The sequence below is a fragment of the Sminthopsis crassicaudata genome, chromosome 1 (genome assembly GCF_048593235.1).
Source record: "Sminthopsis crassicaudata isolate SCR6 chromosome 1, ASM4859323v1, whole genome shotgun sequence".
Taxonomy (NCBI): Eukaryota; Metazoa; Chordata; class Mammalia; order Dasyuromorphia; family Dasyuridae; genus Sminthopsis; species Sminthopsis crassicaudata.
In genome coordinates, this window is record NC_133617.1 from 142,981,553 (window position 1) to 143,009,037 (window position 27,485).

The 27,485-nt window shown below is 33.9% G+C and overlaps 1 protein-coding gene across 15 annotated transcripts in view; it reads left to right on the top strand.

The window, feature by feature from the left end:
* STK3 (serine/threonine kinase 3) overlaps positions 1 to 27,485 on the top strand; it is a 502,315-nt gene that overhangs the window by 276,996 nt on the left and 197,834 nt on the right. For 8 of the 15 annotated variants that reach the window (XM_074268483.1, XM_074268592.1, XM_074268498.1 and 5 more), the window contains one exon: positions 24,199 to 24,249. The exons of the other annotated variants lie outside the window; for them this stretch is intronic. In XM_074268483.1, coding sequence (XP_074124584.1) covers positions 24,199 to 24,249 — 51 coding nt within the window. The remainder of the gene's footprint in view (positions 1 to 24,198; positions 24,250 to 27,485) is intronic. 15 annotated transcript variants of the gene reach the window in all.

Consider the following 27,485-nt stretch of genomic DNA (forward strand, 5'->3'; position numbering starts at 1 on the left):
TCAAATAGCGAATTCTTATCCCAAAAGCTAGGATTATCACTGTATTTTAGAAGAATGTTGATAAACTTCATAGTATTCAGAATTATAAAATACTGAAGGACCTTGAGTATGTTATACAAAGAGAGTCTGAAGAAATTAGAGGTATTTAAATTAGAGAAGAAAATACTCAAAAGAGGTATGAGAGCTATTTTTAAAAATTTTTTTTAATTTAATTTTAATTTTCTTTTATAATTATAACTTTTTTTTGACATTACATATGCATGGGTAATTTTTTATAACATTATCCCTTGCACTTACTTCTGTTCAGATTTTTTCCCTTCCTCCCCCAACCCCTTCCCCCAGATGGCAGGCAGTCTTATACATGTTAAATATATTACAATATATTCTAGATACAATATATGTGTGTAGAACAGAATTTCTTGTTGCACAGGAAGAATTGGGTTCAGAAGGCAAAAATAACAGTTTACACTCATTTCCCAGTGTTCCTTTTCTGGATGTAGCTGATTCTGTCCATCATTAATCAATTGGAATTGGATTAGCTCTTCTCTAGGTTGAAGATATCCACTTCCATCAGAATACATTCTCATACAGTATCATTGTTGAAGTGTATAATGATCTTCTGGCTCTGCTCGTTTCACTTAGCATCAATTGATATAAGTCTCTCCAAGCCTCTCTGTATTTCTCCTGTTGGTCATTTCTTACAGAACAATAATATTCCATAACATTCATATACCATAATTTACCCAACCATTCTCCAATTGATGGACATCCATTCATCTTCCAGCTTCTAGCCACTATGAAAAGGGCTGCCACAAACATTTTGGCATATACAGGTCTCTTTCCCTTCTTTAGTATTTCCTTGGGATATAAGCCCAGTAGTAGTATGGCTGGGTCAAAGGGTATGCACTTTTGGATAACTTTTTGGGCATAATTCCAGATGGCTCTCCAGAATGGTTGGATTCTTTCACAACTCCACCAACAATGCATCAGTGTCCCAGTTTTCCTACAGCCCCTCCAACATTCATCGTTATTTGTTCCTGTCATCTTAGCCAATCTGACAGGTGTGTAATGATATCTCAGAGTTGTCTTAATTTTCATTTCTCTGATCAATAGTGATTTGGAACACTCTTTCATATGAGCGGAAATAGTTTTAATTTCATCATCTGAAAATTGTCTGTTCATATCCTTTGACCATTTATCAATTGGAGAATGGCTTGATTTCTTATAAATTAAAGTCAATTCTCTGTATATTTTGGAGATGAGGCCTTTATCAGAACCTTTAACTGTAAAAATGTTTTCCCAATTTGTTACTTCCCTTCTAATCTTGTTTGCATTAGTTTTGTTTGTGCAGAAACTTTTTAATTTGGTGTAATCAAAATTTTCTATTTTGTGATCAATAATGGTCTCTAGTTCTCCCTTGGACACAAACTCCTTCCTCCTCCACAAGTCTGAGAGGTAAACCATCCCCTGTTCCTCCAATTTATTTATGATTTCGTTCTTTATGCCTAAATCTTGGACCCATTTTGATCTAAACTTAGTATGTGGTGTTAAATGTGGGTCCATGCCTAGTTTCTGCCATACTAATTTCCAGTTTTCCCAGCAGTTTTTGTCAAATAATGACTTCTTATCCCAAAATTTGGGATCTTTGGGTTTGTCAAACACTAGATTGCTATTTTTATTCACTATCTTGCCCTGTGAACCTAATCTATGCCACTGATCAATTAGTCTATTTCTTAGCCAATACCAAATGGTTTTGGTGACTGTTGCTTTATAATACAGTTCTAGATCAGGTACAGCTAGACCATCTTCACTTAATTTTTTTTCATTACTTCCCTTGAAATTCTCGACCTTTTGTTGTTCCATATGAATTCTGTTGTTATTTTTTCTAGGTTATTAAAAGTTTCTTGGAAGTCTGATTGGTATAGCACTAAATAAATAGATTAGTTTAGGGAGTATTATCATCTTAATTATATTCGCTCGGCCTATCCAAGAGCACTGAATGTCTTTCCAATTATTTAAATCTGACTTTATTTTTGTGGCAAGTGTTTTGTAATTTTGCTCATATAATTCTTGACTCTCCTTAGGTAGATATATTCCCAAATATTTTATACTATCGACCGTTATTTTGAATGGAATTTCTCTTTGTATCTCTTGCTGTTGAACTGTGTTGGTAATGTATAAAAATGCTGAGGATTTATGTGGATTTATTTTGTATCCTGCGACTTTGCTAAAATTCTGAATTATTTCTAATAGCTTTTTAGCAGAGTCTTTGGGGTTCTCTAAGTATACCATCATGTCATCTGTGAAAAGTGATAATTTGATTTCCTCATTTCCTACTCTAATTCCTTGAATCTCTTTCTCAGCTCTTATTGCTGAGGCTAGAGTTTCTAGTACTATATTGAAAAGTAATGGTGATAGTGGGCAACCTTGTTTCACTCCTGATCTTACAGGGAAAGGTTCTAGTTTATCACCATTACATATGATGTTTACTGAAGGTTTTAAATATATGCTCCTTATTATTTTAAGGAATAGTCCATTTATTTCTATACTCTCAAGCGTTTTTAGTAGGAATGGATGTTGGATTTTATCAAATACTTTTTCTGCATCTATTGAGATGATCATATGGTTTTTATTAATTTGATTATTAATATGATCAATTATACTAATAGTTTTCCTAATATTAAACCAGCCCTGCATTCCTGGTATAAATCCCACTTGGTCATAGTGTATTATCCTGGAGATGATTTTCTGAAGTCTATTTGCTAATATCTTATTTAAGATTTTAGCATCAATATTCATTAAGGAAATTGGTCTATAGTTTTCTTTCTCAGTTTTCGATCTACCTGGTTTAGGTATCAGTACCATGTCTGTGTCATAGAAGGAATTTGGTAGGACTCCTTCAATCCCTATTTTTTCAAATAGTTTACATAGCATTGGAGTTAGTTGTTCTTTCAATGTTTGGTAGAATTCACCTGTAAATCCATCTGGTCCTGGGGACTTTTTCTTAGGAAGTTGGTTAATAGCTTGGTCTATTTCTTTTTCTGAGATGGGACTATTTAGACTACTTACTTCTTCCTCTGTTAATCCGGGCAAGCTATATTTTTGAAGGTATTCTTCCATTTCATTTAAGTTATCGAATTTATCGGCATAAAGTTGAGCAAAGTAGCTCCTAACTATTGTTCTAATTTCCTCTTCATTAGTGGTGAGTTCACTCTTTTCATTTTCAAGACTAACAATTTGCTTTTTCTCTTTCCTTTTTTTAATCAGGTTTACTAAGGGTTTGTCTATTTTGTTGGTTTTTTCATAGAACCAACTCTTAGTTTTATTAATTAATTCAATAGTTTTTTTACTTTCAATTTTATTAATCTCACCTTTTATTTTTTGAATTTCAAGTTTTGTGTTTGTCTGGGGGTTTTTAATTTGTTCCTTTTCTAGCAATTTTAGTTGTAAGCCCAATTCGTTGGCCCTCTCTTTCTCTATTTTATGCAAGTAGGCCTCCAGAGATATAAAACTTCCCCTTATTACTGCTTTGGCTGTATCCCACACATTTTGGTATGATGTCTCATTATTGTCATTTTCTTGGGTGAAGTTATTAATTGTCTATGATTTGCTGTTTTACCCAATCATGCTTTAGTATAAGATTATTTAGTTTCCAATTATTTTTTGGTCTATTTTCCCCTGGCTTTTTATTAAATGTAATTTTCATTGCATTATGATCTGAAAAGGATGCATTTACTATTTCTGCCTTACTGCATTTGATTTTGAGGTTTTTATGCCCTAGTATATGATCAATTTTTGTACAGGTTCCATGAACTGCTGAGAAGAAAGTATACTCCTTTCTGTCTCCAGTTAGCTTTCACCAAAGATCTATCATATCAAACTTTTCTAGTATTCTATTTACCTCTTTGACTTCTTTCTTATTTATTTTGTGGTTTGATTTATCTAATTCTGAGAGTGCAAGGTTGAGATCTCCCACTATTATAGTTTTGCTATCTATTTCCTCTTGCAGCTCTCTTAATTTCTCTTTTAAGAATTTAGATGCTGCACCACTTGGTGCATATATGTTTAATATTGATACTGCTTCATTATTGATATTGCCCTTTAGTAGGATATAATGCCCTTCCTTATCTCTTTTAATTAGATCAATTTTTGTTTTTGCTTGATCTGAGATGAGGATGGCTACTCCTGCTTTTTTGGTTTTGCCTGAAGCATAATAGGTTCTGCTCCACCCTTTTACTTTTAGTTTGAATGTCTCACCCTGTTTCAGGTGTGTTTCCTGTAAACAACATATAGTAGGGTTCTGACTTTTAATCCAGTCTGCTAACTGCTTCTTCTTTATGAGGCAGTTTGCCCCATTCACATTTAAGGTTAGAAGGACTAATTCTATATTGCTTGCCATCCTATTAACACCTGCTTATGCTTTTCCCCTTTCCTTCCCTCTTACCCCCCCTACCCAGTATTAAACTTTTGAACAGCCCTCCTCCCCTTATTTTACCCCTTTTCCTCGAAATTTCTGTATTCCCTTCCCCTTAGCTTACTCCTTCCCTTTCACTTTTCAATGAAGTGGAAGAAGTTTCACCAGAAATCGAATATGTCTATTGATACACACTATGTTCATCTCCCTCCTTTCTTTCTCTCAGATATAATAGGTTACCTTTGCCTCTTCATGAGATGTAGTACCATCACTTTACACTTTTTTATGATGTAATTTCCTTTCCACCTCTAGTTTCTAAGACAAATTGTACATATGTTCTTTACATATTTTTTTGGCAGAAGTATAGTTCTCAAGATTTCTTTTTACCTTTTTAGAAATCTCTTGAGTTCTGTATTTGAAGATCAAACCTTTTATGTAGGTCTGGTTTTTTCATCAAAAATAGATGGAATTCATTTATTTTGTTAAATGTCCATCTTCTTCCCTGGAAAATGATGCTCGTTCTTGCTGGGTAAGTTATTCTTGGCTGCATACCAAGTTCCTTAGCCTTTCGGAATATCATGTTCCAGGCCCTTCGTTCTTTTAATGTGGACACTGCTAGATCCTGGATTATCCTTATTGTGGATCCTCCATATCTGAATTGCTTTTTTTCTAGCAGCTTCCAATATCTTTTCCTTTGTCTGATGGTTCTTGAACTTGGCCAGTATATTTCTTGGCGTTTTGATTTTAGGGTCCCTTTCAGTAGGTGATTGATGAATTTTTTTAATGTCTATTTTACCCTCTGTTTCCAGAATGTCTGGGCAGTTCTCTTTGATAATTTCCTCGAAAATGGTGTCCAAGGTCTTTTTTTTCCTCCCATTTTTCAGGGAGTCCGATTATCCTCAAATTGTCTCTCCTGGATCTGTTTTCCAGGTCTGTTGTCTTTCTGGTAAGGTACTTGACATTCTTTTCAATTGTTTCATTTCTCTGGTTTTGCTTGACTACCTCTTGGTTTCTCCTTGAGTCATTCATTTCTACTTGTTCCAGTCTAATTTTCAATGATGTATTTTCTTCACTTACTTTTTTTATATCTCTTTGTAATTGTCCAATTGAGTTTTTATCTTCTATGGAATTTTTTTCCATTTTATCCATTTTATTTTTTAGAGAGCTGTTTTCTTTTTCCAGCTCACTAATCCTGTTTTCCTTGGAGTTGTTTACCTTTTCCAGCTCACTAATCCTGTTTTCCTTGGAGTTGTTTACCTTTTCCAGCTCACTAATCTTGTTTCTCAATGATTTGATTTCTTTATCCACTCTGTCTTTGAATGCATGGGATGATTTCTCCAGGCTCTCTTGCCAAGCTTCCCTTTCCTTTTCCCATTTCTCTTCCAGCTCTCTTGTGAGAGCCTTTTTGATTTCCTCTATGAGATTCTTTTGTATTGAGGAGCAGCTCATATCCCCTTAGGGGATTCCTCTGGGGACAGTCTGTTTTTAGTCTCCTCAGTGTTTGAAGTCTGCTCTCTCTCCATACAAAAGCTGTCAATGGTTAAGAGTCCTTTTGAATTTTTTGTTCATTTTGTCAGAGTAAGAATCGAAGAAAACAAATTGACAAGAGAAACAATAGGTCTGTTTTTGGGGGGATGGGGCTGGATGGTATTAATGGGCTTCCTCCACAGACTGGGGGTAGGGCAGCAGAGAGCCACTAACAGAACAGCAATGACTGTACTCAGTCTTTGCTCTGGGGCTCTGAGAATGCGCTTAGTCAGTCCAGGTGGGGGTTGGGGGTGGCCGGGTTCTGAGAGACGCTGGCTTTCTGGGGTTTTAATCTTCACCTCCGATGTTTTCACCCACTCCGCTCCTCCTAGCTTGCTGCCAAGACGGAGTATCCACACTGGGGAAAAAGTCTTTTTGCAGAAACGGCAGAGATTGTACCCCTCCCCCTCTGGTCTGAGCTGTGTGAGCTGCCTGCCCTCAGTCTGCCCCCAGTCTGATTGACCCTCCCCTGAGCAAACACAGACCTTTTCTGGCGACTTTCAAGGATGTCTTCTCTTGGTGATTATTTGTGGATTTCTTTCTGGGTCAAGCATTAAGTCTGAGGCTTGTCATGAAGTAAGTTCTGAGAGAAAATGAGGAGCTCAAGCAGCTGTCTGCCTCCATGTCACCATCTTAGCCGGAAGTCTGAGAGCTATTTTAAAGGACTCAAGCTTTTCATTTTCCAGATCGATTAGATTTATTCTATTTAGACTGAAGATTTGAAGCCAGAAGTGTAGAGGTTGCAAAGAGGCATACATAGGAATGGTTTAAAGAACAACTTTCGAACAACTATAATTATCCTAAATATAATGAGCTGCCTTGCAAAGTGGCAGCTTCATGCCTCATTGAAAATGTTCAAGCAGGGCTGGATGACTGTTTGTTGGTGTCTTATAGTGAATATTTTATAAGAAAACTTCCATGTAGACTCTTTGTAAAGTATCTTACTTGATAAAAAGATTCAGCCAGATTACATTTTATGCCTTACCTGTTAATAAGGCATTTTCTCTGTAGTGACATGTATTAATGACCACATATTAATCAGAGATGCTGTATAGAAAAAAAGTTTCATGATGCTCTGTTATTTCAGAATGCTTTTTTTTAATGATCAACAAATAATGAACTTTTATATTCTCTGTAACTTTTTATCAGTTTTGTAATTATGAAGAGGTCAGCTATAGAAAACAATTTGTTCTTTTTTCATACTTTCATCAAGGTATTCTACATATAATATATATATAATCTCATTCTAAATCTAGAGTTCACTGTAAAATATAAAGATGAGAAAATGGGTGTTTGAAACAGTAATTCTTTATCCTAGATCTTAATAGAAATTCTAGTTTTTTAATCCTAGCATCTCAAATTTTGAAGGAACCTCCTAGGAATTTTAGTCAAATTACTTTCTAAAAAAAAAAATTTCTATGATGTAACACATGGTAATCTATTGTTTGCTTAAAGACCCTTAGTGTTGGTGGATGGCTTTACAATGTGGGCCAGTACATTCTTCTTATGGACAATTTTAGTTATTAGGAAGCTTTTCCTTGTATCTAGTACAAATTTCCTTCTTTGCAATTTCCTCTGATTGCTACTCCTTTTGTCTTCTGGGACCAAGAAAATACAAATAGGGGAGAGAAGAAACTAAATTTACTCTAGATTGGAACCATATTTTAGTTTTGAAGGTAGAAAAATCCTTTAGGAAGGTGTTATAATAGTCAAGATTAGGAGACATAAAGCTTTGAACTAGGGTTGGTGAATGAAAAGAACTAGGTAGGAGAAAAATTTAATAGGTGTAATCAGCAAAATTTTAAGCCCCTAATAGGACTTATTGAATGATAGATAGGAGAAAGACACACAGTAAGGCTAAAAGTAAAAGTCTGGAGCAGAATATATTATGCTTCAGTTGAAGTAGAAAAGGCAGGTGTAGCAATTCTAATCTTAGACAAAACAAAAGCAAAAATAGATCTAATTAAAAGAGATAAGAAATAAAGTCATATCTTTTTAAAAGGCATCATAGACAATGAAGTAATATCAGGACTAAACATTTATGGACCAAGTGGTACAGTGTTAGAAATTAAGATAATTCTGAGATACCACTACACACCTGTCAGATTGGGTAGAATGTCAGGGAATGTGGGAAAACTGGGACACTGATACATAGTTGGTGGAATTGTGAATACATCCAGCCATTCTGGAGAGCTATTTGGAACTATGCTGAGTGAAATGAGAGACCTGCCCCAGGGAATCAAAATAGAGTAGTTTTCATTCTGCTATCTGGATGGAAATGGTTGAGTCCAGAAGCACTCCTAATCCTATTAAATTGGAGATTAGCCCAGAGACACTCATCCAATTCTAAGATTTTCTATTCAGATTCCACCTCGAACTGCACCCAGCCCCCATCAAGAGCTGCCCCCAACTTCTAGCCTAGGTTTCAGTTATAAAAAAGAGCCAACTTGGGGATCACTTCTTGCAAAAGGCCTAAAGTAGCTTTCTCAGCAGCATCCCTCTCCCCACTGAAATGATACTCACTTTCAGTGTTACCCCTTCTCTTTCTCACCTATTTTCTTTGTAATGTCGAAGAAATTGAGTAAGATAGAGATTAGACAGTATTCAATACAAAATTTATTAAATGAAGAGATTTATTTGGACCAAAATGGATCCATGGTTTGGGCCCAGGGCTGAAGGAGACTATCATCTCAAAGAATCCAGCCCTGAATGTCTGATAATAAGATTCTTTCATAGGGTAACAAGAACAATGACCTAATGGGGAGGTACCTGGATGGGGATGACATAATGGAGGCAGACATAATGGAAGGAGGTACTGGAGAGGCTCCTGATATTCTAATGATGTCTAAAATAGATAAAGACCTTTATCCTATCAAACATTAAGAGGGAATGATTATAGCCTAAGGTCTAAGATATAACACCTTTATCCTAACATTAAGAGGGAATGGTTATAACCTGAGTCCAAGTAACTGAATAGGACAATTAGGGAAATCGGGTCAGGACATTAAAAGGGAACTGTGGCTCAACATTCCACACTCTCTTTCTTCTTGGTTTCAACAGAATAGACACCACGACAATGGACAAGTATAGAGTCCAAAGTCTTTTATTGTCTTTTACACAATCTATGTCTGTCATAGTCTGACCCAGTCTCCTCCACAAGTCTGCCAGTCTGCCAATCTGACTTCTGTCTCACTTCCTGTCCCCAGTTTTTATATACCCTATTACAATTACATCATTACAGCATACTGAACATGTGTAAACTAGAGAACTATTACATCACCATGCTAAGTATTAAGATTATGTAAACTAGATAACCATCTTCTGATCAGTTCCTCTGAGTTAACAAGTTGTTTCAAGTATACTTCTTTCAAGTATATTTCTCCATAGTTCTGGCTGTCTACAATAAATCAATCAAAAAGCATGTTTAATTGTCTTCTGTGTGGTAGGGATGATCTCTGTTGAGTGATATATATACTGTTAAATATGGTTGCTTTCTTGCTTCATCTTCATTAACTGTTTGTTCCAAAGGAGGGATTAGGGTGTACAAGGTGGGATATATTGGTAAATTAATAAAATTAAAATTTTTTCCCATAGGAAATGAATACAGAAAATGAGTAGAGAAAACCTTTTCTAGCTATTAAGCTATGAAAGGAAGTAATGTCATAGATTTAAAGCTGGAAAGGGCTTTAATTTCCATCTAATTCTTATACTGCATTTTTCAGAAGAGCATACTGTGTCTCAAAGCAATTAAGTGATTTATACTGGCTTCAACGGGTATTAATAGTCAAAGGTGGGTACTTTGGGGGCAGAGCCAAGATGGCAGAGAAGATACACACGTATTTCTAAGCTCCCTTTTACCTTCAATACTACCTAGTTAAATCAGCCTCAAAAATAACTCTGGATTGATAAAAAACCACAAGGATTAGAAGCACAACTTACCAGCCAGAGAGAATCTGGAATTTTGACAGAAAAGATCGGTTTCGAGAGGAAGAAAAAAAAAAAAAGACCGTCACAGACAGGGTTGGACTAGGGGCTAGCACATTGTGCCAAATGGTCTGGGGGAGAACTCTGGGATTGGAGAAGCCACTGAGATAGAGAAATCTGGCATAGGCTGATACCTCTACTCTTATAAAACAGCAGATCAGAAGAGAAATCAAAGCCACTTTAAAATAAAAAACCATAAAATATAATCACCCCAAACCGGAAGTGACCTAACACTGATTTCAGCATGGCTGTGCAGCCCCCTTCTGCTGTCTGGGGCTTTTCCTTGCAGCAGTTAAGAACCTGAACAGCGGGGGACACAGCCCGGGGCAGCCTCTAATCCACATAGTGCTGGGCTTAGCCTGAGGCAGTGGAATTCTCAAAGTAGCGAAACTCCAGCAGCAGTGGAACCTTCTGCAGCAGGGACTGTGCTTCCTGGGCAGGCTTCTGATTTGAGCACAGGGACTTTTCGAGTCAGCTGCTAATATCCACAAGGTTTTGGCTGAGGTTTGTGATGCTTTTACTGTTCAGCCTTTTCCCTCAGGGCAGTCACTAGGCCACACAGTGGGGGTCCTTCACTGGGCACTCCTTGCAAGGCAGCCGTGCTAACCACCTCTGAGTCATTTCCGGGGTGGGGAGGGGGGGAGGGGAACTCTCTCCCAGAGCTCTCTCATATCTGAGTCACAGGATTGCTGCATCCTATCCCCGGTCTGGGAGGAAGCTGGTAAATTTCCTACCCAAGGGCAGACCCCTCACAGAGTTTTAACAATGAGTAAGAAACTGAAGAGAATGATTGACACCTTCTATACAGAGAAAGAGTAGCTATCTAGCCCTGAGGAGGCTAACAGCAGTCTCCAGATAACACCCTAAAGGGGAATGATACCTGCACCCCATCACATAACTCTCTCCTAGAAGAGACTATTAAAAAGTTAAGAGAGTTTGAAGAAAAATTAGGAAAGGAAAGAGAAGCTATGATAGAGAATAACAACGTCCTGAAATTTGAGTTAGAAAAAATAAAGAATTCACAAGAGGTGCAGGGAAACAAATTAGAAAAGGTAAAAAAAAAATCACAGGAAAGTAGGATTTCTGAATTGGAAAAGATAAAAAATTCTCAAGAAAGTAGGATTTGTGATTTGGAAAAAGAAAATAACTCACTAAAAAAAATTAGTGAAATGGAAAAAATTCAACAGAGCAAAATAAATTCAAAATAATTCATTTAAAAACTCAATTGGAAATACACAGAAAGAACTAAAAAATGTGAATGAAGAAAATAACTCATTAAAAATTAGGACTGAACAAGTAGAAATGAATGATTCATTGAGAAACCAAGAATCAGTCAAACAAAACAAAACAAAAAAAAAATGAAAAGCTGGAACATAACATCAGATATTTACTGGGAAAATCTATAGACCTGGAAAATAGATCTAGGAGAGATAATCTGAGGATCATTGGACTTCCCGAAAATTATGATGAAAAAAAGAACCTAGATTTACAGGATATCTATCAAAGAGAACTGTCCAGAGATAATAGAAACAGAAGGGAAAATAGGCTTTGAAAGAATTCATCAAACACCTTCTGAAAAAGACCCTAAAAAAAGAACTCTATGGAACATTGTGGCTAAGCTGCAGAACTATCAAACAAAGGAAAAAATATTGCAAGTAGCTAGGAAAAAACAATTCTGTTAGGATTACAAGATTCAAGAACTTTACACAATTCAAATATCAAGGTGCCACATTAAGGGTCACTCAAGATCTGGCTGCCTCCACATTGAAGGATTGAAGGGCCTTCCCATTAAAGGATGGAAGGTAGAGGAATCTGATATTCTGAAAAGCAAAGGAACTTCGAATGTAGCCTAGAATAAACTACCCAGCTAAGTTGAGCATTTTCTTCCATGGAAGAAGATGGACATTTAATGAAACAGAGGAATTCCATTTGTTTCTAAGAAAAAAACCAGATCTAAACAAAAAATTTGATCTCCAACCATAGGATTCAAGAAAAGCGGGAAAAAGGTAAAAAGAACTCTTAAGAACTGTATTTCTTTTGTGGATATGCGTAAAGAGTATATGTATAATTTGATTTTGCTGATATAACATAAAAAAAAAGGAAGTGGAAATGGAAAGAGGATAGTGTCAGAAAAAGGGAAAAGGGGAGATAAAAGATGGAAACTATATTCCATGAAGAGGCAAAGGAAACCTATCATATCTGAGGGAAGTAAAAGAGGGGCAGGACATTGTGTGAATCTTACTCTCATCAGAATTGGCTCAAAGAGAAAATAATTGACATATATGTTTTACAGAGAAACTTCTCTCACCTCATTAAAAAAGTGGGAGAGGAAAAGGGAAAAGGAAAAGCATAATAAGGGAAGAGTACAAGAAAGGGGAAGGGATTCAAATGGAGTGGGAGGGATCCTAAAGAGGGAGAACTGCAAGACGCAAGTGGTGCCTATAAGTTTAATACTGGTAAAGGGGTAAAGGGGGGGGGCAAGAAAAAGAAAAGCATAATCTGGGGATAATCAGATGGCAGGAAATACAGAATTTGTAATTTTAACTATAAATGTGAATAGGATGAACTCTCCTATAAAATAGAGGCGGATAGTAGATTGGATCAGAAATCAGAACCCTACAATATGCTGTTTACAGGAAACATTTAAAACAAGGAGATACATACAGACTAAAGGTAAAAGGCTGGAGCAGAATCTTTAATGCTTCAGGTGAAGTCAAAAAGCAGGGTAGCCATCCTTATCCTTATCTCAGATAAATCAAAAGCAAAAATTTATATAATTAAAAGAGATAAGGAAACAATATCTTGCTAAAGGGTAGCATAGACAATGAAGCAATATCGATACTAAACATATATGCACCAAGTCGTACAGCATCTAATTTCCTAAAGGAGAAGATAGGAGTTGCAAGAAGAAATAGCCAGCAAAACTATAATAGTGGGAGATCTCAACCTGGCACTCTCAAAATTAGATAAATCAAACCACAAAACAGAACAAGAAAGAAATTAAAAAAGTAAATAGAATATTAGAAAAATTAGGTATGATAGATCTTTGGAGAAAACTGAATAGTTACAGAAAGGAGTATACTTTCTTTTTCAGAAGTTCATGGAACCTATACAAAAATTGACCATATATTAGGACATAAAGACCTCAACATTAAATGCAGGAAGGCAGAAATAGTAAGTGCTTTCTTTTCAGATGATGATGCAATAAAAACTACATTCAATAAAAAGTTAGGAGTAAATAAAAAAGTATTTGGAAACTAAATAATCTCATCTTAAAAAGTGATTGGGTGAAACAACAAATTATAGACACAATTAATAATTTCACTCAAGACAATGACAATGATGAGACATCATACCACAATTTGTGGGATGCAGCTAAAGTGGTAATAAGGGGAAATTTTATATCTTTAGAGAGTTACTTGAACAAAATAGAGAAAGCAAGATCAATGAATTGGGCTTGCAACTTAAAATGCTAGAAAAAGACCAAATTAAAAACGCCCAATCAAATATCAAACTTGAAATTCTAAAATTAAAAGGAGAAATTATTAATATTGAAAGTAAAAAAAAAACTATTGAATTAATACATAAAACTAAGAGTTGGTTTCATGAAAAAAAAACCAATAAAATAGATAAACCTTTGATTAATCAGATTAGAAAAAGAAAAGAGAAAAATCAAATTGTTAGTCTTAAAAATGAAAAGGGAGAACTTTCCACCAATGAAGAGGAAATTAAAGAAATAAGGAGTTACTTTGCCCACTTTTATGCCATTAAGTTTTATAATCTAAGTGAAATGGATGACTACCTCCAAAAATATACCCTTCCCAGATTAACAGAGGAGGAAGTAAATTGCTTAAATAGTCCCATTTCATGAAAAGAAATAGAACAAGCTATTAGTCAACTCCCTAAGAAAAAATCCCCAGGACCAGATAGATTTACATGTGAATTCTACAAACATTTAAAGAACAATTAGTCCCAATGCTATATAAATTATTTGAAAAAATAGGGAATGACGGACTCCTACCAAATTCCTTTTATGACACAGACATGGTGTCATACATGGTACTGATACCTAAACCAGGTAGGTTGAAAACAGAGAAAGAAAATTATAGACCAATCTCTGTAATGAATATTGATCCTAAAATCTTAAATAAGATATTAGCAAAAAGACTATAGAAAATCATCCACAGGATAATACACCATGATCAAGTAGGATTTATACCAGGAATGCAGGGCTGGTTCAATATTAGGAAAACTTTTAGTATAATTGACCATTTTAATAACCAAATTAACAAAAATCTTATGATCATCTCAATAGATGCAGAAAAAGCATTTGATAAAATCCAACATCTATTCCTATTAAAAACATGTGAGAGTATAGGAATAAATGGACTTTTACTTAAAATAATCAATAGCATCTATTTAAAACCATCAGTAAGCATCATATCTAATGAGGATAAACTGGAACCATTCCCATTAATATCAAGAGTGAAACAAAGTTGCCCACTTTCACCGTTACTATTTAATATTATATTAGAAATGCTAGCTTTGGCAATAAGAATTGAGAAAGAGATTAAAGGAATTAAGAGTAGGTAATGAGGAAACCAAATTATCACTCTTTGCTGATGATATGATGGCATACTTAGAGAACCCCAGAGATTCTACTAAAAAACTATTAGAACTAATCCACAGCTTTAGCAAAATTGCAGGATACAAAACAAACCGACATAAGTCATCAGCATTCTTATTTATCACTTGCAAAATCGTATTTAGAGTTACAAAGACAAATTCCATTTAAAGTAGCTATCGATAGTATAAAATATTTAGGAATCTATCTGCCAAGGGAAAATCAGGAACTATATAAGCAAAACTACAAAACACTTTCCACACAAATAAAGTCAGATCTAACCAACTAGAAAAATATCAAATGCTCTTGGATAAGGCGAGCAAATATAATAAAGATGGCAATCGTACCTAAACTAATCTATTTATTTAGCACTACACCAATCAGACTCCCAAAAACTATTTTAATGACCTAGAAAAAATAACAACAATGTTGTTATTAAAAAACAAAAGCTCAAGAATTTCAAGGGAATTAATGACAAAAAAAAAAAAATCAAATGATGGTGGCCTAGCTGTACCAGATCTAAAATTATATTGTAAAGCAGCAGTCACTAAAACCATTTGGTATTGACTAAGAAATAGACTAGTTGATCAGTGGAATAGGTTAGGTTCCAAGGATAAAATAAGCTGATCAGACCAGGATTCTTCAATTGAATGAGAACTTAGAATTTCTGTGGGAATTGATTTGCCCCTGAATAGTATTACTTCTCTTATCCTGGGAGGGTGGGTCTTCTCTACTTCTTGGGAGCCTGGGAGATTATAATCTCTGGGATCAGAAAAGGGGACACAATCTCAGAGTGATAATCTTAAAGTGAACACAACTTCAGTAAAGGGACCTGAAGAGGGAACCCCAAAATTGAAAATCCTTAAAGGAGAGAATCTCCTTCAACTCTGCCTCAGGGAGGGGACTCCACCCCAAGCACCAACAGTTTCATCTTTGTTATCTGGGTGGGGGCACCTCAGTCTTGAAACCCAATGAATTCAATTTAAATTCTAACCCTAGCTGAAATCCAAGGAGGAGGCAACCTGGGACTCCACCCATGAGCCCTCTTCAGCTTGTAGCCAAAACTCCCTATTATAAAAGAGCCAAATGAAAACCCTGTCTTTGCAGAGGTGCCAAACATGCCAGCACCATGCCTGGCACCCCAAGGTCTCTCTGCCCACTGGAATATTGTTTCTAGTGCCTATTTACTCTCACCAATTTCCTTAACTAGACTTTAACCTTACTTCCAATCCCCATAATAAACCTCTTTTATTAATCTAGGTTTTTAGGTCTGTAAAATCCTTTACTGGGGACTCTTGCACCGCCAGAAGGGAGTCCCAGAACTCCCTACCCTTGTGTTGCCACTAGACCTCATTTAGACCTCATTTAACTCCCTGACCCCAGAAACCCTAATTTCATTTGGGTACCCCAAATCTACACCTCATCAGACCAAGCAGTTTCCCTCCTCTGTCATTTCCTGTAGGAAGAGATTTTTTTTTAAATTTCTACTTTGAAAATACAGTACATGTACCTTTACATATTTATATGTGTACTTGAAGTATCTTTTAACATCCTTTCTCACTTTTCCAGTAGAATGAAGTATCTTGAATTAAGAAACTTTTCTTTTAATTTTTATATCTAGTGGCTTACACAAACTAGGTGTTTAATCTATATTTATTGAATTGAATCAAATTTCTGTCTGTATGTCAGAAACTCCTGATTTTTAAGGCTCTCATCAACAGAAGCCATATTGCTTCAGGAAAAAAAAATTCAATAGAAATGTATTTTCATGATTCTTTTATATAATCTTTAGTCTCCAGAGAGGAATTGCTGCTTCTGAGGAGAATTTAAGTTATGTTTAGTTGTTGATTTTGTAAACTGAAACAATAAGAAAATAATTAAAAGCACTTGGCAGAATCATACCTAGAACTTCCTTAACAGATGCTTCTCTTTAGTTTGTCTTCTCAGCCAGTAGCTTCCATCTTAAGATAGTTATGTCATTTGTTGGCCTGAATGTAAAAAGTCTGCATACAACTATTTGCAAGAGTGATAGAATATATAGGACAAGCTTACAGTTACAGAGTTACAGAAATTTAGAGCTTGTCTAAAGTTTGCACATTGCCCAGGAAAAAAAAAAAAGTTTATCTTGTTAAAACCATAGCCCCAACCCCCCAGAAAAACTGGATTTGGGAAACTGGATTCAAAAAAGACCCTCATTTGCTTCTCTGTCAGAGAATCCTCCTGCATAAGAATAGCAGTGGAAATCTTATGCTAGATTGCTGTCTCCTTGCTCTTTCTTTGATGTATCCCCTTGACAAACAGTTGCAAAAATGTCAGATAGGAAGCAGGCAAACCTGTTTTCTGGTCTCTATTGAATCCTATAAAAAAGCCCTGTATCCTTTTTTTGTTCAGGACCACATTTTGGATGCTAATCCTGAGTGGTCAGTCAACTTAAATAAATTCTCCAATTAAAAATTAATATTTCTCAACTCATCTCTATATTTTGGCACTACAGTCTCATACTGCATTTTTGAATCTTTCTTTTCTTTAACAGGAGGTCTAGAGCATGTTTTGGTTTTTTACTAGGTACTGCTTCCTCATTGTGTTTTTATGACACTTTTTCCTTTTCTTTTTCTACCTATCTGGTTACTCCTTTTCAGTTTCTAATTATCCATATCATACCTCTTATAATTGTGTGTGTCCCCAAAATTTTGTCCTTTGCACTGGAAAGCATTCCCTCCTTACTTCTGCCCCATAGAGTTTGCTCAAGTAATGCCTTCTGCATTAAGCTTTTCTTTATCTCCCCAACTGCTAATGCCTTTGTATTTAACTATTTTGTATATATTAACTTTATATTTATGCTACATATATATTTGTATATATGTGTGCATGTAAACTATGTATATATCATATGTATACACATATTTTATATGTGTATGTTGATTCCCTCTTTTAAATGTAAGCTTCTTGTGAGTTGGGATTCATCAAATGTGGTATTGTCTACCCTGCTCCTAAGCACAGTACCTGGAGCACATAGAAGATACTTAAATGATTGGAGATTGGTTGATTAAGTTTTGCATTTTGGTATTTTGGATTCTTCCCTAAAACCAACTTTTAGGATTTTCTTGTGGTATGGAGGTGACCTTGATTAGCAAGATAGCAAGATGAATTTTCTGACAGGTTCTACCAAGCTTGAAAGATTTCAAGTATAGAATTGGGTATGTATTGTATCTATATCATCAAGTTGTTCACAGGATCATGATATTTTTTATTAAAGCTTTTTATTTACAAAACATATGCACGGATACTTTTTCAACACTGACTCTTGTATAGCCTTGTGTTCCAAATTTTCCCCTTCTTCCCTCCACCCCCTCCCCTAGATGGCAAGTAATCCAATATAAATTATACATGTTAAAATATATGTTAAATCCAATATATGCCAACATATTTGTACAATTGTCTTGCTGCACAAGAAAGATCAGATCAAAAAGGAAAGAAAATGAGTAAGATAACAAAATGCAAGCAAACAGACAAAAAAAGAGTGAGAATGTTAGGTTGTGATCCATACTCAGTTCCCCTAGCCCTCTTTCTGGGTATAGAGGCTCTCTTCTTCATGAGATCATTGAAATTGGCCTCATTCATCTCATTGTTGGAAAGAGCCATGTACATCAGAATTGATCATTGTATAATCTACTTGTTGCCGTGTACAAGGATCTCCTGATTCTGCTCATTTCACTTAGCATCAATTCATGTAGGTCTCTTCAGGCCTCTCTGAAATCATTCTGCTGATCATTAATTAAAGAACAATAATATTCCATAATATTAATATACTTATTCAGCCATTCTCCAATTGATGGGCATCCACTCAGTTTCCAGTTTCTTGCCACTACAAAGAGGACTGCCACAAATATTTTTGTACATGTGAGTCCCTTTCTCTCCTTTACAATCTCTGTGGGATATAAGCCCAGTAGAAACATTGCTGTATTAAAGAGTATGTGCGGTTTGATTATTTTTTGAGTATGGTTCCAGATTGCTCTCCAGAATGGCTAGATCCATTCACCTACTGTACCAGCAATGTATTAGTGTTCCAGTTTTCCCATATTCCCTCCAACATTCTGCATTATTTTTTCCTGTCATCTTAACCAATCTGAGAGGTGTGTAGTGGTACCTCTAAGTTGTCTTAATTTGCATTTCTTTGATCAATAGTGATTTAGAACACCTTTTCATATGACTAGAAATGGTTTTAATTTCTTCATCTGAAAATTGTCCATATACTTTGAATAGGAGCATGATTTTCACATCCACAGCAATCCATAGATCTTCCTTGGAGGTACTCAGAAATATTCCGTAAGGGAGAGTATCCATCCAGACAAAATTGTAGAGTATTATAACAATATTGAGGGCAGTAAATCTGAGGACTAAAATATGTAATCCTTGATTAAAGACTGGGCACTAGGAATTGTCATGGTTTCAAGAATAATGGGTATATTTGAATAAATTTTTAAAAAAGGAAAACTTAAGAGTTGAAATATAATTCAGAAGTCTTTTGGGAAAATTTTTGCCTGCATCAGGCTTTCATTTAATATATCTTCCACAAATAATCATCCATTCTTCATTTAATGTCCTCCAGTGATAGTTTTTTTACATACAAAGATAGGGCTAAGTCCTTAATTGTTGGTTTTTGTTATATTCAAGGCAAAGAAAGCATTAAAAAAAAAAAAAAAACAACAACAAAAAAAAAACTTTTTGCTTCATCCTTGAAAAAAAAGGTTAAGTCTTCTTCAGTTTGATAGGGGAAGTTGTTTGCTCTAATATATGTTCCCATATTTATTTTCAGGCCTTGAGAGCACTGTTCTTTGGCTATGTTCTTGAATCCTATTTTTAGTTTGACCCTTGCTGGTCCTGAGCCAGTGGTTGGGCCAATATGAAACAGCCAGATGGAATTAGACCACTGACAAATTCCATAAGTTTAGATGGTCAGATAATATATATCACATTCTTTCTTTAATTTTAAAATTTCATAGCTACAATCCTATTTATTCAATTGTAACCGAAGGGATGCCTGCATTTAGCAAATATTTGATTATATTCTCTAAATTCTATATGATGATTTTTCATATCATATACCTTGTTTTGAATGAAAAAAATTGATAGACCTATATGTTATATTAATCCAGATTCATAGATTTACTTTTTTTTTTTTTTTTAGAGCTTAGCTTACTGTAGGTAAAGTATCGTTAATAATTTAAAATCAATTTACTTTTCTGTCAATTGTAAATAGGACTTTACAAAATGAAATGATATGATGATTATTTCAAGATATGTTCAAGAATTTTTTTTTCTTTCTAGGTCATGTATAACAAATATTTAAAAATCTGTTTTCGAAGAGAACGATGGAACATTATTAGAAATCGTATACTCTGAATTGATTTTTATACATATTACAGGAATAGCTTATCTGATGAAAATGCATTTTGACAAACTGACATGTTTTGATAGGTGCTGAGGTAATTGTACAGATTTTTTAAATTAAGCAAGAATTTCAAATAGAATATTCTATAGGAGGTTAATCCTAATATAAAAATTTAGGATTAAGTATTACTAAATATGACCAAGGTATTCTTTTGACATTTTTTGACATGTGATATGAACTTGGTTCTGAGATTGAGCAGTTCTAAATGAAAGGAACCTATTTATGGTAGTCTATGGGAATTATGTCCAAATATTCCATTCATTGGCCTAATAAAATAATAAATGTATTTTAGTTTATATTGACTTTACATGGTTGAATGATTTATGAAAAGTTAATTCATTTTTAGAGGCTAAATTAGCAGTTGTCTTTATTGAGTGCTATTTTAAAATAATACCATTTTTCATCATTTGAGAGAATATTTAGGTTCTCACATAAGTTTGATGCAATGCCCCAAATGAATGAAATTATTATTCATGCACTTCATGAACTTAAAAGTTATAGAATGACTTTCTAGGATTTCCTAATTTTAAAACCATTTAAGCTTTGAAATAAATATACTTTTAGTCATTAAATACAATAAAATAAAAAATATGGTCTCTACTCTCAAGAAGTTCACAATATAATGCAAGAAACAACATATAATCAACTATATATAAATAAACTATATAAATGACAAAGTTAAAATAATCAACAGAGGAAATAAATTAGAATTAAGAGAATTCAAGAAAGCCTTTTTGAAAAAAAGTGAGATTTCAGTCTTTAAGTCTTGAAGATAAAGGAAAGAGATTTATAATTATGGTGTTCAGCCAATAAAAACACAGAAGTTGGGAGATAGTGTGTCCTGAGGGAGGAACAGCAAGGAAGCCAATGTCATGGCATCATAGAGTATGTGGAGAGGGTGTAAGGAATAAATAAATTTGGAAAGATTTTTTTTCTATCTTTTTAGCATTCATTTTTTGAAAAATTTTGAATTCCAGATACTCTCGCTTCCTTCTTCCTCTCCCTCATTCATCAAGAAGGCGAAGAATATTTTAATTATCCATGGAAAGTCATGCAAAGCATCTTTCTATATCAGCCATGTGGCAAACAAAATCAAAATCAATAATAGCAATAAAAGAATTATCTGCAGTAGAGATGTTGTTATTGAATAACAGATCTTTTATATATCATCTTATAAAATATATCATTTATAAAATGCTTTCTTCTTAACAACCTTGCAAGATATATCGCGTATATGTGTGTGTGTGCATATATATATATATTTTTTCCTATTTTTTAAATAAGAATATTGAGTTTCAAAGATTTCAAAGATATTTTGACTTTCCTATCCTAATTCTCCTAGTGGTGAGTTCTTGGATCCTTTATGTTGTGCAAAGCCCTGTCTTCCTTCTCTTGGTTTTATTCCTTACTTTTCTAGACTTCAAAATCATGCTTTCTTTACTGCTGGCTTATCTTAAAACTTCCCTCAAATTCTTGGGATCTCTTTGCCTTGGAACAGACTACACCCTTGTGGCTTGCTTATCCTGGAATATATCTCTTACAGGGCTCTTTTCACTTTTCCCATTGGTGTGTTCCTTCTGCAGCCTCCCTTTTATGGAGCATTCCAGACTGTTGAGGGATCAGTTTAGTCATGGTTATTTTATTTATTTATTTTTATTTTTATTTTTGCCTAATTCCAGATGGTTTTCCAAAGTAGTGCTATTATTTCACAGTTCCACCAACAATGTATTAGTGTGCCTCTCATTCCAGAAACCCTTCAACATAGACTATTGCTATTTTTTATCATATTTGCCAATTTTCTAGGTATAAGATAAAGTAAAACTTCAGGGTTATTTTCATTTTTATTTCTCTTAATGATTTGGTGCATTTTTAATATGGTTGTAAATACTTTTCAGTTTTTTTGAGAACTGTTTAATATCCTTTGAACCACTTATTTATTGGGAATTGACTATTTCTTTGTGTTATGTGTGTGTGTGTGTACACAAATACATATTTCCTAATTGTTTGAATGTCTTAGATATGAAATACTTCTCAGAGAAATTTGATATGAAGATTTCCCATTTGACTACTTTTTTTTCCCTTCTTAATGCACTAAATGAATTTCTAGATGCACTAACGTCAGTACAGAAACTTTTTAGTTTTATGTAATCAAAGTTATCTAATTTATCATTTGTAATCACTACAAAATTCCTAATATAATCTCTTCTTTCTTAAGAATACATCCCTTACCCATAGCTTGGAGAAAAGTGAAGATAATGTTTCTCTTCTAATTTTTCTAATATTCCAATCATTAATATTATTAAGCTTATATATCAATTTAATGGCATATGGTTTAACATATTGGTATAAGCCTAACTTCTACCAGACTATTTTCCAGTTTTCCCAGAAGTTTTTATCAAATAAATTTTTTCTTGATAACTTTGTTTTATAATTTTTCAAACACTGGGATAGTGAGTTCCATTGTTTTCTGATTCTATTTCATCTAGTCTGCTTATTGCTTATTGTTAAGCAAGATGAAATATTTTTGATGATTACTCCTATATAATATAGTGAGAGTGCTATTTCCCTTTTATTTTTACTTCATTTCCTTCAATATTTTAGATATTTTTAATTTTTCTCAAATGAGTTGTATTCTTTTATAGAATTTAATAAAGCATCTCCTTGGTAATTTCATTGATATAGAATTCAAAGTATAAATAAACTTTGGGAGCATTGTCATTTTTATTATATTGACATGGACTACCTATTACTATTGGTTATTTCTCCAGCTATTTAAATTAGTCTTTGTTTCTTTAAAGAGCACTTTGTATTTGAACCTATTTAAGTCTTTGGTGTGCTTTGATAAGTTGAACTCTGGTTATTTTATATATTTTGTAATTAGGTGGAATAGGATTTCCTGTGCTATTATTACTGTTTTGGTTTATTAATACATAGAAATGTTCATTTTTAAGGAATGATAGTCTTAAAAACACTTATACATTTTTAGCCTTTGCTTTTGCTGAAGCTATTAATTGACTCAGTATTTTTGTTGATTCCCTAGGATTTTCTAAATATGTCATCATCTCCTTAGCAGATAGCTATAGTTTTGTTTCTTCTTTACCTATCTTTTTTCCTTTAATTTCTTTCTCTTTTCTTTTTCCTTTCACTGGATTTAAAGAACTATATCCAGTCGTGGAAAAGACTTTACTCATGAATTTATTGGGAAATTTTCTAGTATATTGCTCTTGCATATGATCCTTACTTTTGGTTTGAGATAGATGTTTTTTATGATATTAACAAAGTCCATCTATGCCTGTACTTTGTAGGATTTTTAGTATAAAAGAGTGCTTTTCTTTGACAAAGGCTTTTTCTGCATCTATTAATATGATTACAAGGTTTTAGATATTTTAGTTTTTTATGATTAATTATAATAATTATTTTTCTAATATTCAACCATCTTTGAATATATGGTATAAATCTCATGAAATCATAATAAATAATTTCTTGTATAAATCTGTTGTAGTCTGTTAGATAGGATTTTATTTAAATTATTTGAGGCAATCAATGTTTATTAATGATATTGGCCAGTAGTTTTCTTCTGCATTTTATCCTTCCCTGTTTTGGTATTGATACTATACTTGTCTCATAAAAACGATTCTGGTATCCATCAAAACCAGAATTACTTTCCTCTCTTTTGGTAATTTCTTTACATTTAAATCTGAATTTTGTTTCCTTTTCTGATATTGGATTATTCAAGATTTTTTCTTGCCTTCTGATAGTTTTTTTAAAAAAATTTAAGATATTCTTTTAATTGCTTTGTGTTCTCAGTTTTGTTAGCATGTAACTGTATATATATTCTGATTTTTTAAAAAAAATTTCTTCGGGTTCTGTTGTGATTTCACCATGCTCATTTCCTTTTTTTTTTTTTTAAATTTTCATTTATTTATTTATTTTTATTCATCTGGTTCCCTGCTCTCTTTTAAAAATCAGATTAGACAAAGATTATCAATTTTATCTTTTCAAAAAATCATCTTTTAGTTTTATTTATTATTTCTATGGGGTTACTTTAGGTTCTAATTTATCAGTTTCTCATCTAATTTTTTGTTTCTCCTTTGTGCTTATTTTAAATTTGTTTATTTGTTGGCTTTCTTATTTTTAAAAATTCATATTCAGTTCATTAATCCTCTTTTTTTCTATTTTGTTAATGTATGTCTATAGAGATATGATCTTTCCCCTGAGGACTGCTTTAGCTGCATTCCAGAAATTTTGGTATGTTTTTTTCATCATTGTCATTTTCATTCACATATTATGATGTCTTTGACTTGTTCCTTGGCCTCCTTATTAGTTAAGATATCCTGATTAATTCTCAGTTTGTGTCTGTTCCTTTTGTTTGTGGTACCTGAACTTGTGACTATTTTTATTGTGTTGTAGTACATAAATTTCTGCAATTTTACTTATGCTTCTAATATTTCTGTGCCCTAATATATTTTCAGTTTTTGTAAAAGTTCTACATGATGCTGAGAAATATGTGAGTCTTTTGCAGTCATATTTAGATTTAGCTTAAATCTATTGTCCCTTTTGTTTATATTTCTGTTAGCCAAAACAGATATTGAAGTCTCATGTTGCTACGGTGCTGTCTGTATTCTTGTGGCTCAGATAATATTTTCTTTATGAAGTTCAGTGTTAAGGCATGTGTAAATTCATTACTGATATTGGTTTGTGGTCTGATTCCTTCACAATGTTTTCCTTGTTTGTTGTCCTTTTCTATTTGGGGGATTTTTAAAAAAAATTTATTATTAGAGTTATGTTTTATTTTCCTCCATTTCTCTGTATTATTAGATTTTTCTTCTTTTTCTGTTGTAAACAGTACTGTGTTCCATCATTTACTTTGGCTTTATGAATTTTAAAGTGACCTTATTCCTAATTGCTCTCTTCCTTTCATCCTAATTCTTTTTCCAATTATCTTTTTCTCTTTGGGGTGTTCCTTATTAATTCTTTGTTCTTTCGTACTTTTTTTCTGGATATTTAATTCTTCCCTTCATTTTTTTTTTAATCTCAGTCAAGCAGATTTTCCTTTCTCTTCATCTAATCTTGTTCATTAGTTTTTAATTTTATTTTTTTGTTTCCTTCCAGAGAAGATTTTTCTCAATTATCCACTTTCTCTTTCTGTCCACTTTATATCCTCATTGTCTGATATACAATCCCTATAATTATCTCTTCCCTCTCCTCTCTGCCTTCCTCAAGGAGCCATAATTTCAAAGATAGCCGTTTTGAACTTTCTAATGGAATATTTTGCCATTACTTCTTAGAATTGCCCCAAAGGTTCCTTTTTTCTATTGTCCAGAACAATTCCTGCAGGTAACAAAAAAATCAGTGCCTCATTTTAGGACTTTGCCACTCTTACTAGCTTTTTCATTATGTAACTTAACACTGATTTATACCTTCCCTTTGGTTACCTTCCTTTTTCCATTTGCCTCAAAGTTTTCTTCCTGAGTACATGTCCTCTCACTTTCTCAGATGCTAGATGCCCCTTTAATATGCAGCTCTCTCCCTCCCAAGGTGGGATAAATGTTCAACAACTGTATTCCCCAGACTACAAGGTTCCCATCTCCTTTTACAGAATATCTCTTTTCACTCATAGTACACTTAATCAGTGAGAACCATTCTCCTCTACTAAAGCAAGGTCTCCCCTCACTTCCTTTCCATTTTCAGTTCTTCCCCCTACCTCCTCATCCACTTCACTGAAGGTTCTTCTCTTTCTGAGACTACTAGGAGTGTTCTTACTTTCATTGCCAATCTGTGATTTCACCTGTGCATATCACATACTTCCCTTCTATCTTTTTACTTCTCCTTCTTCCCTTTCTCCTCTTCTTTCACTCTCCTATTTTGTAATGTAGTTCCATAAAAAAAGTTTATTTAGCAAGAGATAGGGTATCACCAGATTCTCTCCACAGTGCTCTAGGCTTGCCTTCTCATTGTTATTTCTACCTGACTTTTGCTTTCACTCTTGTTTCTTTGTGTATATTTAGAAAAAAGTTTCTTAGTTTCATTATTATCAATTCCTCTATTGCTGTTACTATCCTTGGATTCAACATTTGTTCACCTCATCTTGGCTATTTATTTATCTACTTATTTTCTTTCTTAAAATATTTTAATAATATTCTTTTCTTTTTAAAATTTAACTTTTAATTCTCCTCCTCCCACCACTCCCCCACTCATTGAGAAGGCAAACAATATGATATCAGATATTTATGTGAAATCATACAAGATGTATTTCCATATTAGCCATGTCATACACAAAAGGCAAAAAAAAAAAAAAAAAAAAAAAAAAAAAAAAAAAAAAAAAGCAAGATAATTGTACTTGAGTTTGAACTCACAGTTATCAGTACACTTTCTGGAAGTAGATATTATTTTTCATTATGAATCCTTTGAAATTGTCTTATATCATTATTTACATTGTATATATTCATAGTTGATCATCATTGCAATAATGCTGTTACTCTGCCCAGGGGTCACCTGATACTTCTTATTTACTTCTTATTTAATTTTGCTTCAGTTCATTTAGGTCTTGCTGAGTTTTACTGAAACCATATTCATCATCATTTCCTAAAGTTAATTAATACTCCATCACATAGGGAAGCTGGTTGGTACAGTAGTTAGTGCAGTTGGTACAGTAGTTAGTGCAGTTGGTACAGTAGTTAGTGCAGTTGGTACAGTAGTTACTGCTGGGCCTGAAGTTCTAAAGATTTCCCTAACTTCAAATCCAGGCTCAGATGCTTATTAGTTTTGGGAACTTGGGGCAGATTCCTTAATCCTGTTTCCTTTGTTTTTCTCATCTGTAAAATTAAATAGAGACAGGAAATGGCAAATCACTTCAGAATCTCTTCAGTGAAAACCCCAATGAGGTCACAAAGAGTCAGACATGACAGAAACAACTCCAAAACAATACTATCACATTCATATCTACAATTTGTTTAACCATTCTTCAATTGAGGAGATCCTTCCAAATTTCCAATTCTTTGTCACCACAAAAATTATCTATTTATTTTCAAAGTTTTTGAGTTTTCTTCCTGAAATCTTTCTTAATTTTCCTTTTATTTTCCCCTATTGCTCATTTTCTGACTTTCTTTTTTCCCTTCTCATAGTGGTTTTCTTGGGGACTGAATCTCAAAGCATCTCAGCCTCTTCCCACAATGGGTAGTTCATAGTATACTTGTGAGGGTCTCTTCCCCAGGTGATTTTTTGGGCAATAGAATTGCCCCCAGCTAAATGCTTAGTATTTCTTCAGGCTTAGTGGAGTACCACAGAGACCTCACTCACACTGTGACCTGTCCCTATATCCTGTCCTGTTCCCTCTGCTCTTTTGGTTCCTCATTTCTTTATCCTGGCACTGACAGTTTAAAGGCCTGCCAATGCTGCTGCTTTTGTATTGATTTTTTTTTTTGGTAGTTTGAATCTTGGGGGAACAAAGGAAATGAGATACAATGTTGAGGTTTGTTTATAGC